At 44.8% G+C, this 15,089-nt stretch overlaps 1 protein-coding gene across 6 annotated transcripts in view; it reads right to left on the bottom strand.

The window, feature by feature from the left end:
* The window catches only part of LOC144731731 (solute carrier family 23 member 1-like), a 29,491-nt gene extending 14,728 nt beyond the window's left edge, over window positions 1-14,763 (bottom strand). Inside the window, exons 1-3 of one of the 6 annotated variants that reach the window (XM_078612928.1) lie at window positions 14,491-14,763; window positions 3,275-3,428; window positions 1,730-1,887 (exon numbers count right to left, since the gene is read on the bottom strand). In XM_078612928.1, coding sequence (XP_078469054.1) covers window positions 1,730-1,887; window positions 3,275-3,428; window positions 14,491-14,546 — 368 coding nt within the window. In that variant the 5' untranslated portion in view covers window positions 14,547-14,763. Of the gene's footprint in view, window positions 1-1,729; window positions 1,888-3,274; window positions 3,429-8,126; window positions 8,167-10,057; window positions 10,551-14,490 lie in introns of those variants that run through there. The other 5 variants (XM_078612932.1, XM_078612931.1, XM_078612929.1 and 2 more) reach the window with 5 other exon arrangements.
* Between the last annotated feature and the right edge of the window lie 326 nt (window positions 14,764-15,089).

Genomic DNA, 15,089 nt, shown 5'->3' with positions numbered 1-15,089 from the left:
TCAAGGTTTGCCTGAGATGCCACACACAGAGCTGGTGATGGCGAGGAGTGCCATCTACTGGAGTGGGGAGGTGACAAGCCATGGTCACCGCTGTGCACCTGGTGGCATTACTGCCTTACGGGAGGAGCGTGTGTGATCGAAGAGGGTTTAGGAAGCCCAACGTCTCCCAGAAGTCTGGAGACGCAGCGAGAGCAGACGAGTGAAATCGTGAGTGTGAAACCTCGCGTGACTTGCACGACTGTGGAGGATGGTGGAGAGCAGCGGCAACACCCCCCCCCATATCCGGATCGATGGGCAAAACGACCTCCAAGGGTCAACGATGGCCATGGCTGCGTTTTCCGAGAGCGCGAGTTCGGAAATGCGCTAGGACCAGAGGTGTGAGTGCTTTGGATGCGAGTGTTTTTTGAGCTCCCCGTTCCCCCTACATCACTGGATGAGAGGTTCTTCTAGGGATGGTTTGCCCCTCTCTATCGGTGTGGATGAGGGGTTCTTCTAGAGCCATACTAGGAGGTTTGTTTAATGTATAATAATGTTTTGTAGTCGAGCAAGGTATGGTCATTAGAAGTTTGAACGGCGTGGATGATGTGTTGGCCATTTCATTTGCTATAACAACTGTTCCTACCCCACGTCTCCTGTTCTGAAGTTGTCTACCACTAGGTGTCGAACGAGTACACTCCAACAAAACGGCATCGTTGCAAGAGAAGGCAACGTGTATTATATTGCATGCGAGGCTAGATGTACATCAAGGCCGTAATTATAATATATATTGGGGGGGGGGGGGGGAGACACATATTGGGGGGGGGACACATCCCCCTCCCCCAATATTCAAATATGCTAAAAATGTCCCCCCCAATATATTGCTATTAAAATATTTTTAGTATGCTATGTAAATAAAAAATAACAATTTGCTCAAACTTGGCCACAATATCTGGACTTGTCTTCATATAAAAAAATGCATAGATTTCTGTTTATATGATTGTGGTTATGGTTGTACTTTATTAATCCCTAATCTCTGCCATTACATACAATGAATCAATAAATTAAAAAAAAAGTAAAAACAGAGCAATTATTGTAAAAAATAAATACAAAGTCCATCCCATGTGATAGTGAATTCTTTTTTTTATTTTAGGCAGGAAATTAGTTTTCAAATTCATATATTTTTCTGGGTTGGGACCCCCAGACACCTTGCAAGATTTGGTCCCCCCCAATGTTGACTCCATGGCTACGGCCTTGATGTGCATTGTTATCTGCATGAAACGAGTGTCAAAGATCGTGTGGCAAAAACATTGGCTGGATCGCAGAGCATTTTGCACTGGTATTGTAATAAAAAAAAAGCCGCACGCCGGTTGTTTTGTGGAGAGATTTCTCTTCTGACACCACACGCTTTTGGCGCATTGGGCAGATCACCCGCGTACGCATTGCACATCTCCTTACAGTTCCCCCTTCATTGGCTATACGAGATCATCACCTGGTAGCCGGCAAAAAGTTCCTTTTTCGGGGCCAAACCTCTCGTCAAATCGCGTCGGATGTGTGGATTTGTCAGCTCGATCATTCGAGGGCCCTTTCCCAGTGAGAAGTAACGAGCGTCACGCGAAGACACTAAAGACGCACACATTTTGGCCACTTCCTTACCCCCCCTGCCCCCCCCCCCCCAGCAGAGTCCGTTTTGACGAAGGACAAAGATGAGCGATGACCCCCCCCCCCCCGCCCAGCTCCGCCCGCCCCGCACCTGACGCCGAAGTTGACCTGGAGGAGAGTGCACAGGCCGGACACGAAGAAGATGGTGTTGATGAGGTACGCCTTCGCCACGTCGTCGTGGCTGATGCACAGGTGCTCCGACAGGATGAACGGGATTGCCACGATGGTGCCGAATGCCGTCAGGAATTGCTGCCACCATCGCCACCCGTGATACGAGGGGGAGGAGGTTACGGACAGGGCAGAGCGTCACCTGTTCTTGCCATCAGTGTTATGTTCACTTCATTTTGGCAGTATCCAAAATGACGAAAAATAACAAATGGGGTTTACCCTTTCTGGCAATAAAACGGGTGCTAAGATGTTCAAACACCAAATAGAGACATTTTTACAAGGCATTAAGTCCGCATTAATCACGCATACTCATGGCAAAACATGCTCTGGTAATGTATGCATTAAATTTCGATTTAAAGCTTTCGTGATTGCAGGGATTCATATTATTGGATCTTTCGGTAAAGTCACGTAGAAGGGAAATAATAAAATAATAAAAAATATTAGGATCTTTCTAAAAGCCACCACCACTGCATGAGCATTTTTTTGTATTTGCATATACGTATTCTTGAATATAAAAAAAAACTCGATTCTGACACAAATGATCATTTTAGATATTTCGCACTCCTTGCCCCTCTTACACTGAAGTAAACTTCCCCTTCGCATTAATCTAGTGGCTCTTAACCTGGGATGCACGCACCCTCTGAGGTTGCGAGATGCCCTTTCTGGGGGGTGCGAGACATGCTCGTGTTTTTTTAGAAGGTAATTCATCGAAACACATTTTAAGCACGGGCATACAAGTGCAACAACTTTGTTGCACCAAACCCCATGTAGTTAGTCACATTCAACATTTTTAATGATCGAGAACCAAAGGGGTGCAGGGCTGCAGCAAATGTTAAGAACCGCTGCATTAGGCAGCCCTCGCACCTTACGTTCTTCATTTCAAAGCTGACTTCTTCGCTAATGCCCATTCCCTCCACGTGCCCCTCTTTCACGGTCACTCAACACCTCGTCCCTTGCTACCGCTTTCAAAACCACGTAAATCGCCTTGCGCTGGGACCGCTCTACACGAAGTAAAACATGCACACCAACCGGTGCCCCCACAGAACTTCAATGCGTGCTTCCACCCCCCATATGAAAGATGCCGTGCTACTGAATTATGCACAACCCTGCCAAGCCAACCCCTCGCCTCCCCCAGTTGCCAGAACAGTTCTCCCTGGACAGAAGCTCACTTCACTCTGCTGTCGGGATATGGAACTGCCTCCCTGGACACATTGTCGGCGAAATGACTGATTCCGGTCTCCAGGCCTTCAAATGCCGAGCACGTGAACATCGAACTCCACCGCACGCAATGTAGGGGCTGAGTCTTTGAGCTGCAATGGACCAATGATTATGCCGATAAGAAGTTACTAATATCGAATATGGCTATTGTTGACAATTGCACTCAAAGTTAAACAAAATGCGTCGTTGCACCGGCAGTTTTCATCGCTAATGCCACAGCAGTGTTGTGTGTTGTTTTTGTTTGGCTCACCTGTAGGCCAAGTACAATGCACAGGTACCACGGCGGGGTGTCGTAGACGCCGTACACCACGGCTCCTTTGTCCTTGGTCAACCCATCCCCTCCATCCGAGCATTCGTCGCACGCGCCTGATCCCATCTCGTCGACGTGAGAATCTTCCATTGGTCTGGTGTTTGAAAAATGCGTTGCTTTAACCAACGAGTTGCATCTGCGAGGGCCAATTCATTGGGTAATTTTCTAAATAAATTATTGTTTAGTAAGTGTAGTGGAATGTAGTTTTGTAATAAAGTGTGCAACTTCTACAGAAGACGAAAATACAACGGTCTCTAAAACAGACAATACATCTGCAAATTTTCCAAATAGTGCAGAATAGTTTCTCTACCCTATGCGGTACCAAGCAATGCCCCCATCTGATGGTATATCAGCAGGAGGTGATGTCGCTTGTTTTGCACAGCATGCTTGACAACGGTTTTGAGATAAGTAGCAACAAGGTGTGGACCAAGCAGCTTTATATTTTACAAGCGGTCATTTCCACGATTACTGACGTACATTTCGGACGTCGTAAAGATGTCCAGTAACCACACGTGTCATCGTCACGAAGTGGCTTTACTTGGGCGACTTTCAGGACTGGAATTCAAATATCAACGCTCCAGCTGTTTTAAGGGAGAACTGTTAAAACGCGACCACTGTCAGACGTACCCAAACGGATGATTCCATCATATGCTGGCATGGTGACTGTGCAATCCATTTCATGTGCGTGTCAAGCCGTTGACCCATTCCCATAACTCAAAACAATTTGACGTCAACGCGATGTGCTGCTCAGTGGAGCATTGAGGCAGCGGCTCTCCCCTGTTGTACAGCCCTGAGGCCAGTCATTGAAATTCCACTTTCCTCTCGTGGGTTTGAGTCTCTCTCCATTAGTCGGCCACTTGTTTACTTTGCCACAAAGTGCAACTCTTTGTTTTCTTCCCCATTTCACCCAGCTGGATCATGGGCCGACTCGACCCCCGCTCCAGGATTTGAACTCGTAACCTTCCCGTTGCAAGCCGCTTGGCTTTACCATTGACCCATGATATAAATAAGCGCTATTTCCTAAATCATTAGCTAAACTCGCAAGTGACACCAGTTATTTATTACTGGGATGATTACGAACTTTTGACCTGCCTAATTTGTGAAACTGCAAAAATGGTTGAGACATTTCGACCATAAAGGCATTCATCGCCGCGTCACCGACACGGGATGCCTCCACCGTTACGGATGGCCTGCGTAGGCACCAGGCCCATCGAGAGGAGCAGTGAAACCCCATTGGCAGGTGTGCGTACAGTTCTGTCACAAACCCAGTCACCGGTGGCCCTGTGACTTACTTGTAAGTAATCATGCAAGCATTCGCGATGCTGTGTTTAATAGTCTTACATGGCGAGGAAGAGGAGTGGGGGATGTCATTATCATAATCTTATCTGATCTTAGAGAAAATGGCATGGCTGTTCAGATAAGCGTTGATTGCACCATGAGGTTCCGTTTGATGTATGCACTAAATACTGTTCAACCTCTGGTCTTTCGAAGTGTAGATTTGTTTTTCTTACGTTCAGAATGCGTCACAGCAGATAATGCGCAACATGCACTCTAGACATGTCCACGTGAGGTGTAGAATAGCCATATCACGCGTACGAATTTTGCTGCACACTCGATGAGCGGCAGCCAGATGCATTGCCGTTGACTTGACCCGAAGGCGGTTGTTGCAGTGGCACCGATGAGAGGCTGGTGAACCCGAGGCGAGAGCCTGACGCTGGTGGTTGACGAGACCCGAGAGGTTCATGGCGAGGCCAGAATTTGTGCAAATGATTCTGGTTACTCGACCTGCAGAAAGTGCAATCGTCCGATGGGTCGACACTGTTTTAAAAATCGCTCTTCCTTTTTTTTTTTATAGGGGAGGGTGTTGTGTTTTGCACAATGTCCTAGTGTAATCTTTTTTTTAGCACGGTTAGCTACGTGCGCGCCAAATCGCACCTCCCCGATGATCACGATTGGCTAAGTACGGTGCGAAGCGAGTTACAACATGCAATGATGCAACGTTTATCTCCCACGTGCCGGCGAGCGTCAGGAACGGAATGCGTGTTCCGGGTGATTATTGTGAGAAACATTTGCGTAGTTGTAAAAAATCCACTGCTGGATGAGATTTTCGCCGTGCCGCAAAGGGTCACCCCGGGACTTGTTTGCACAAACTTCACTCTCAATACTATGAGACATCTCTCGATTTAAAGCTTTCGTGACTGCAGGGATTCATCTTCTTGGTTCTTTCGGTAAAGTCACGTAGAAGGGAAATAATAAAATAATAAAAATATTCTTTTTTTATGTTCACATTTTATTATTTTATTATTTCCCTTCTACGTGACTTTACCGAAAGAACCAAGAAGATGAGACATCTCCTTTACCAGTGGCAAAATATAGTAATAGGTTTTGACCCTTTCAACTGGTACAAAAACTGACACCTTTATACAAGGCATCATGTTTGCAATAACCACAACACAAGCAGTTTTTTGCACCAGTTGAAAGGGTAAAAACCTATTACTTCACTCTCAATGTTGGGTTGGCCAGGGGCGCGGGGGTGGGGGGTGAGCTCGGGGCTGGTTCCCACCTTGGCACTGCTGTCCTGCCCGTGGGCAGGCAGCAATCCCAGGTCAACAGGTGCTGAGCTAACCGGGCACGTGGTGCTGGCCACCCAACTCCTCGTGTGCCGTGTGCCGACCTTCAGGGGTGCTACTCGCGAACAGCGCTTGCCCCAAACAGCCTCTTAAAGGCTTTACGGAGAGTGGGTGGTGTATAAATTCTAGATTTGAAGCTTTCGTGACTGCAAGGATTCATATTCTTATAAAAGTAAAATAAAAATATAATAAAAATCACGACGTTTCGGAGGCAACACAAGCTTCCGTCTTCAGGTGGAACAGTCACAGCACGATAGCTGTATCAAGTGAGAGATATTAGAAGAACCGTATTATTTATATATATAGAGAGAAATTACAAGAACACCGTATTTATATATATATAAAAATACGGTGTTCTTGTAATGTATCTCACTTGATACAGCAATCGTGCTGTGACTGTTCCACCTGAAGACGGAAGCTTGTGTTGCCTCCGAAACGTCGTGATTTTTCTTTTATTTTTTCTTTTACTTTTATAAATTTTAATTTTTTACCCACGTGACTTTACCGAAAAAAATCTAAGAATATGGGTGGTGTATCTTTAAGCTAACCACGACAACCACACACACACACACACGTCACCTAGAGAGATAATCAAATCGGTAACTTTTGTCAAGGCTTGTATTGATCAATCGGTGAAACGATTACTGTAAACGTCACTGGGAATTGGTCAAATGCGCAGGCTCTCTTCGTTTTTTTTTACATAAATGACTTGCGGCGCTTGAGCATTGATCAACGCTCGGCTTATCTCATTTGCAGGGTTGACTCGACGTTACTGATTAATTCAAAGCAAAGTGGGCAAATAGTCCACGTACACCATTATCAGGGTGTTTATAAACGTGGCGATGAGCGCCTGTTGAGAGATACGGTTCGGTGCAGGAATGCTGGCGAGCTCATGTTTGCTCGACTACAATCACCCAATAGAACATCAGAATAGGCAATAGTTTATCATCTAGATCGCGTCTCCCATATGTATACAATTGTGCGGAACTTGTGTGTGTCTGCTCGCTAACAGCACTTGCCCCAACAGTCTATTAAAGGGTATAAGGGAGGTCTTATTGCCTTTGCTACTACCCACCACCATCACCCCCTCGTGTGCTGTGCCAGCCCTAAAAGATGCCCACTAACTGCACGTGTCCCAAACGTCTCTGAAGGTTGCTTAGACAGTGTTCGTGTACATGTGATGGGGAGCCGTGGCACTGTACATGTGCCTGGTGCAATGTGTGCCTTCAAACAACCGGCGACGATTCTAATTCGCTGCCAACATCGATTATCTGAGCTGCTCCTGCGCCCTTTGCAAAGTTTTAGCATTTAATGAGTACCCCCCCCCGCCGCCGCCTACTCATACGCCTTGCAGACCTTAACACGTGGTCATCAATGAGGTTGTATCCGAGTTTGTGTTGGGTAAACATGGAATTGAAGGCGGGCTAAAGTTAAATAGGTACAATGCAAGAGTTTGGATTTGCATATCATCAACATTTTTCATTACATTTCCAAGATGCTTTGCACCAACCTGGGGCACATTTACTTTACAATCATCAAGTTGGAGGCAGCAGTATAAAAGAATACACTATGTGATAAGGTTGGCCACGTGGAATATTGGAACAATGACAGGAAAAGATCAGGAATTAGCGGACTGCTTGAGAACAAGGAAAGTCGACATCAGATGCATCCAGGAAACAAAATGGAAAGGTAGCTGAGCAAAAGCGAATGGCTGTGGTTTTAAACTGTTAGACCATGGAACCACAGCAAGGCGAAATGGGGTTGGAGTTGTGCTGAGTGAGGAGATCAAGACAAAGGCGGTGGAAGTCGGAAAAGTGAATGATAGACTGATCACATTCAGACTAGTACTGGACAGTGGGGTTGTACATGTGGTGTGTGCGTATGCCCCGCAGATGGGCTGCGGTGGGCAAGAGAAGAATGAATTTTGGGACAGCTAAGACCAGGAGTTTCAGAGCTTATCGGTAAATTAAGCAGTGGTGATGGGCGCAGACTTAAATGGAGGAATGGGAAGAGGTAAGGACGGATATGAAAGAAACCATGGAAGATGAAGATATGGAAGTAGGAATGGGGGAGGAGAGGACATTCTTCGAATGGCCCAGGCGAATGCGCTTGCAGTGGTGAATGCCTATTTCCAGAAGCAGGAGGGACATCTGATGACCTACCAGAGTGGAGAGGTGAAGAGCCGGATAGATGTTCGTTTAGTGAGGAGGAAGCGCCTGAAAGGAGTGAAGAATTGCAAAGTGATCCCTGGTGAGTGTGTGAGTGGACAACACAGACTACTGGTGGCAGATTGCGTAGTGAAAGGAGTTTGGAAGAGGAAGGTGAGACAAAATAACTGTAGCAGGGTGAAGTGGCGATTGAGAAAGAAAACGTCTGCAGGCAAGCTGTGGAGAACCTAAAGAAGCGTAAGACCGAGGAGGAGCGCGAATGAAACGTGGGAACAACTGGCGAGTAGAAGACTGAAGCAGCAGGTAGTGGTAGAGTGGGGAGTGAGCAAAGGAAGATTGATGCAACAGAAGAACGCATGGTGGTGGAGTGATCAAGCGCAAAAGGCAACAAGAGAGAGAAAGGCAACGTTTAAGAAGTGGCAGAACACGAGAGAGAGACGGAACCATCCAGATGAATACCTGGCAGCGAGAAGAGAGGCAGAGCGAGTGGTAGCAATGGCAACGACAACAGCGTTGGCACAACTCTGCCAGAAGCTTGACAGCAGATAAGGCGAGATGATGGAATACCGTTTTGGCAAGAGCCAAAGAGAGAAAGACCAGGGACATCGACCGTTGGAATCTCGTTAAGAACAGTGAAGGGCGAACAATCTTGGATGAAATAAAGGTTAGAACGAGATGGAAAGAGGACTTTGAGAAGTTGCTGAATGTAGAAAACCCAAGACGCGAAATGGTTGAGGAACAGCAAGTCGTTGCAAGATACTTTCACCACTGAAGAGGTAGTGGATGCTCTGGGGAGCAGTAAACATCAAAAGGCAGTGGGGCCAGATTGAATTCCAATTGATGTGCTTTAAATTAATTTGTGCACGCATTTGTACGGATGGTAATTTTATTTAATGAAAATACAGATGAACAAAGTATGTTCTAAAATGCACCCAAAAGATTGTCGGTCTTCCAAAACCTGGTACGTTAGGCTCATTCATCGACCAATCATATGTTATCAATCATCAGCCAAGATCGATCCACTGCTGGATGAAGGCCTCCCCAAGATGTCGCGTTTCTGCGATGCAACCCATCGAGCCAACCTCTTCACTCCAACACCACGTGAGTCGTTCTCGCGCATTCCTTACTTTGGCTGCAGCTCCGTAATTAATCTTGACCACCTGCCGATATATTACGAAAAGTGAAGTGTTCTGCCCAAACCACGTTTAAAGTCTAGATGATGTCTAACCTTAGCACGCCTCTTTTCTGTCCTATGCAATTCCAAGCGTGGCCATCTGCGCGCCTCTTTTGCACCAGGTTCAAAGTTTGGTCTTTTCTTTGCCGTATCAAAAGATACGGATTCAACTTACATTTGTGTTTGCGTTCGTAAGTTTAGTTTTCCAAAAGCGCTCCAACTTGTTCATCTGCCTGTCCCGTCATATCGATCCTGGTCTGCCCCCAATAACTATCCTCGTAATCAGCTCTCTTTTCTTACCGCTTCCCACAATCAGATGTCTTCAGTTGGTAGCGAATTTGCTATCGCACGGAGTAATTTTACACTAGCGTTGCAGCATATAGTGCAAGCGACAGAGCAATCGAATGTTTGCGAGTTCTATAACTTGGTTGGGGATTGACCCAGCCTAGCCATCTATTCTTTTTTTTTGGGGGGGGGGGGGGTTCGTCTATAAAATTATCATCACTTTGTGGGGAAGTCAACCGTGATTTTTTCCTAACAGAGACTCTCCCTTGCCATAGGAATGTGGAATTTCCACCGCTGATCCAGCAAGGCTGTAAACAAGTGACACGCACCGCCACAATTTTAATTCTAGCAGGAAGTCGCTTGCTTTTTTTTTTATTCTCGAACGCTTTACATGATTTATATTATGACATTGCCGCTGAGTTCCAAATATAGATTTAATTAACTAATAATAAACAAACAACTTTACCTGGTGTAGAAACTTTGTTGCGAGGCGATGCTTGACCAACAGCAGCAAGCTCGCGGGTAGATCGCCACGGACAATCCGCGTCCTTCTTGTGCTCACTTTGCTAGTGTTCACATTGTTAATGTCCACGTCCCCATCAAGGAAGCTGTCTCGACATTTGCAGCGGCGCTTTATGTTCACCCAGTTAATAATTGTTTCCCTGATAACGATTGTGCTTGAAGACAAACTAAATAAATAAATACACGACTGAATTCTTATTAGGCGCCATGCGGATGTTTTAACGTTAACGAACAAACGAGAGAATTGACGCGTTACTCGGGTTAAAGCTTTCGTGACTGCAGGGATTCATATTCTTGGTTAGTATTATTTTATTATTTCCCTTCTACGTGACTTTACCGAAAGAACCAAGAATATGCGTTACTCGGTGTTTGAGGAATCTTCTCTGCATGCAAAGCTTGACACTACGTGAGCACTCGAAGATTTACATTTGCCTTTTGAAGGGCGGATGACAAATGCGTGTTCAAAGATCGACTTAACCGCAATAAAATGTAGGTACAGTCCAGTTGATGTCATTGAATACCACCTGAAAATTTTACAAACTAAATATTCCATCCTTGGAACCTCATTTGCCAGTAGCAAAATATGATAATTGTTTTTTGACCCTTTTATCTGGCAACAAAACTGACACCTTTTTTACAAGGAGTCATGTTTGCATTGACCACAATACCTGGACAAGATGACGCCAAAAGGCGCCTTTGGCGTAATCTGGTCCAACACCATGTGAAACTAGGCTCTAAGGAAAGCTGTCTCGGGTGTGGACCAATCAACTTCAAGGACAGTGCATATATTATCAGAGTTATGTTTTTTGTTTGCATTCCGACTGCAGGTATTGTGGTCAATGCAAACATGACTCCTTGTAAAAAAGGTGTCAGTTTTGTTGCCAGATAAAAGGGTAAAAAAACAATTATCAAACTAAATATTGCTTCTGTTCTCGTGACCTGCATTTATTAAGTCAGGATCATTGTTTGCAAAGTTTGAACGTTAACCTGTTTTGAACAGGTCAAGGTGTGTGTGTGTGTGTGTGCATAACTAATAAAAAAGCGATAAGTTATGGGTTTTTGGGTCGCAAAGGATGAAAAACACAATTCGCCTCTTTTAGGGTTTGTGCCATGTTCGTCAAAACGCCAAGCTTGCTCCGTGTGCCTCGAAGCTTATTCATCAGATATGTGCTGCTCGATCACAAACCTCAGCACGAATGGGCTAAAAGGTTCCTGATTCAAGTGAGGGAATTTTCGGACCTGATCTTTTAGAAATATTGGTTTGTCCACCAGTTCTACATTCACTCGCATAATGTTCATTACACCAGTCGTTTAATGGCCCATGTTGATGGTTTGGGAACCAGGTATCCATGACTTCAATGCCGAGCTGTGTTTCTCATGCATTTTGGCCTAGACCCTAGAGAATATAACAGTTGGACCGGGCAATTGTAAAGATGGATTTTTGGGATGGCACTGCTTGTGGCACAAGCTGTGGTGTAAAGGATTTGCACTCCGGACTTGCATAACACCGGTGTTCGATTCGATGTCCTGGCATAGGATTTTAAACAGTTCGTGCAGGTTTCTTAAATCCCTGGCACGTGCACGTGTGTACACTGCCGTCAATCCGATGGGTCACGTGTGGTGAGGTAAATTGTGGGTACTCTCACTACCTTCCAAAATACCTGAGCAGTGGAAGAGTAGGCTAAATACCCTCAAGTTTCCTCTGCTCCCTCTAGCAGAGTCTCTTCTGCCAACGTTTTGAGCAAACAATATTAAGCACAGGGCTACACATTGACCTGTTGCCTTCTATTATAACGATTATAATGATCGCATTCGTCTCCCCATAGCTCCGTGAGATGGATTCAACTGGTACCCATTTGTACTAAATTGTATTACTTTTATTCTAGATTTGAAGCTTTCGTGACTGCAATGATTCATATTCTTAGGTTTTTTCGGTAAAGTCACGTAGGTAAAACATTAAAATTAATGAAAGTAAAATAAAATAAAACAAAACAAAAATAAAATTCACGACGTTTCGGAGGCAACACAAGTCTCCGTCATCAGGTGGGACCGTCACAGCCGAATTAGCTGCATCAAGTTGATGCAGCTAATTCGGCTGTGACGGTCCCACCTGATGACGGAGACTTGTGTTGCCTCCGAAACGTCGTGAATTTTATTTTTGTTTTGTTTTATTTTATTTTACTTTCATTAATTTTAATGTTTTACCTACGTGACTTTACCGAAAAAACCTAAGAATATGTATTACTTTTAATTGGATTTTAAAGTCCAAGTGTATTCATGACCAATTGTGCTCCCACAAAGTAACTGTTTTATAGACCCTGAACTCCGAATTGTTTTTTTTATAGGTGAGATAGTGGAGGTGTAACGTCCAATTCGGTCTGTAACAGTGCACCACCTAACATGGCCAAACAAATCAAATAGTCATGTGGGCAAATGTGTCGTTCAATTTCTTTTTTTTTTCTTCAGCAAACCATCACGCTGAGCAGCAAGTAACGGTTGTTCGGTTTTCTGCATTCTGATTTTTTTAATAAAAACATTAATAAATTGACACCCACGTGACCAACACGATGTGTCGGGTTGCAGAGGATGCTTGGCTCTGATGGACATTAGCCCGAAAATAACCCGATATTGAATTAAAATATTGGTCGTGAAAAGGAATCAAACCCTGGACAAACAATTTATGATTTCACCGTCCCCCTCCAGGATTTAAACGCACGTCCTTGTAATTGCGAGCATGAAATTACCACTGCACCACCCAGCAGGATATATGTATTTTACGAGTGTTTGGCAGTAAAGAATAATAAAAACAAAACAATGCTAGCCCAGTGTCTGGGTAATAAGACATGTTTGTCCTACGTTGTATTGTTTTATTGGTCATAGGTTTACGTTAACCGTCGAATTGCGAAATGCTCACGTGAACTACAGTAATAATTTGCACTGGCACCTTTCCACAAGGTCTGCATCTGTGTATGAAAAGACAAAGTGAGGAACCGTGTTCTATATAATAGCCAGAGGTACCCAAACACATTTGGAAACTTTTGTTTTAAATACTGGTTTTAAATATATCAAACATTGACCAAGAGCCTAACCTCCACCCAAGTAGGTTCACAACCAGGACAGGGGGAGTAGCACTCGGCAGAGATTTCCACAGCTGAGTGACACAAGGTAGGGATTGCCACGACGCGGGGTGGGTGGGCACCACAGTAAATGTCTGCCCCCACCCCTCCCATAGAATGCTACCAAGATCAAGGGTGATCCTAGAAGGGGGGCCACTATTGGCAGATCTGCAAGACCTTGCCAGGGGCATGATATACAATTTGAATTCTGCATGTATTGTGGAGCCAGATGCCCACGTCCCACCAAAGGCCATACAAGGCCTTAAATACGAGCAACGTAATCTTAGATTCCACTCGATTTTCAGAGCAAGGAAGCGTGGAAACTAAAGCGATGTTCACACAGCGAAGGTTGTGGGATGGGGGAGGTACACTTAAACCAGTCAATCCGTGAGAATATAAATGCTTTGGATCAGCCTCCCTACATCGGCGGATGGAACAATGTGACAGTGGAGCAATGTTTTTCAGGTTGGGCATGCGGGGTCTTCACAACCCCAGATTGCCGATGGATAACATTACTATGGAAGGCTAATACGCTGAATGGGAAACTGTTTTACCTGAATGTGGAGACTTATTGCAATTTTTTCACACGTGAGTTTAAATACAAGGCAATGTCATGCTTTCTGAACACATGACATTTGTATGCTTTATGAAGTAGGAATGCGTTCTTCCTTGAACAGCCGAGGGTGAATTGATCAGCACTGCAATATAGCAGAGTATATCCAGCAGCAAGAGATACTTGCAGGGATTCATCTTCTTGGTTCTTTCGGTAAAGTCACGTAGAAGGGAAGTAATAAAATAATAAAAATAAAACATAATAAAATGTTTAGGGAAGTAATAAAATAATGAAAATAAAACATAATAAAATGTTTTATTTGTATTATTTTATTACTTCCCTTCTACGTGACTTTACCGAAAGAACCAAAAAGATGAATCCATGTAGTCACGAAAGCTTTAAATCGAAATACTTGCAGGGCTTTACCTGCTCAGAGCTTTGCATGAGGATGACATTGTTGGTAACGCGATAATACCAGGGGATTCACGAATCTCGAGTTTTAAAACGTCGGCAAAAAAATCTACACACACGGAGAAACATGCGAACAGACTTGTGAAGATTAAGCGTTCGAGTTACATTTACCTATGTGATGCTATTAACTTCGTGAACACTGTGTTTGCTTAGCGGCACGTGAACGCGTAAAATATATATTTTTAAGTTTAGAGACTGACCCGTATACACACACACACACGCGACATGTTTCCATACCTGGATGGCCGTTGCCCCTTAACCTTGCGTCGTTCACTCAGACTGCCGTGTGGCATCGCAGTTGTCAGAGAATTGCAGATGCCACTCGTGCATTGTAAGTGCTCGCACGCACTTGGCTCTTGAAGGGGGGCAAAGTGTTTGCGAATTCCGACGGCTTTTTACATCTTTCCTGTGGGCCACCGCCGCTACCCATCTCTCAACATTTCATCGCCATTTCCTTACAAAGCCCCCCAATCAATCTTTGCAACAGTCATGTGATATAGCAGCAGGACTAAAGCAATGGCGAGGGTTGGTGGCATGCCTTTAGCCACGACGACCTCTGGACTTTTAAATGAATATTCAGATACAACCGCACAGGGTATGGGCTTGGGGGGAACCCATTACCATTCTAAAGGCGCAGACCTTCAATTAAATGCTCATTTTACTGCTGGAAACGGGACCTCCTGCTTGGGAGTTCCTCCTGAAGCAGTTGTTCTCAACCGGGGGTACGCGGATCGCTGGAGGTACGCGAGATGATTGTGTAAATGTGACGTTATATTGGTAAAGAGTCATTACCAATGACTCATTGGTAATAAATCGTGTAAGAGTCAGGCAGTATA

The sequence above is a fragment of the Lampetra planeri genome, chromosome 40 (genome assembly GCF_965212315.1).
Source record: "Lampetra planeri chromosome 40, kcLamPlan1.2.h2, whole genome shotgun sequence".
In the NCBI taxonomy this organism is placed as follows: domain Eukaryota; kingdom Metazoa; phylum Chordata; class Hyperoartia; order Petromyzontiformes; family Petromyzontidae; genus Lampetra; species Lampetra planeri.
The sequence above is the reverse complement of the archived record's forward strand: the minus strand, read 5'-3'. Positions and strand labels throughout refer to the sequence as shown.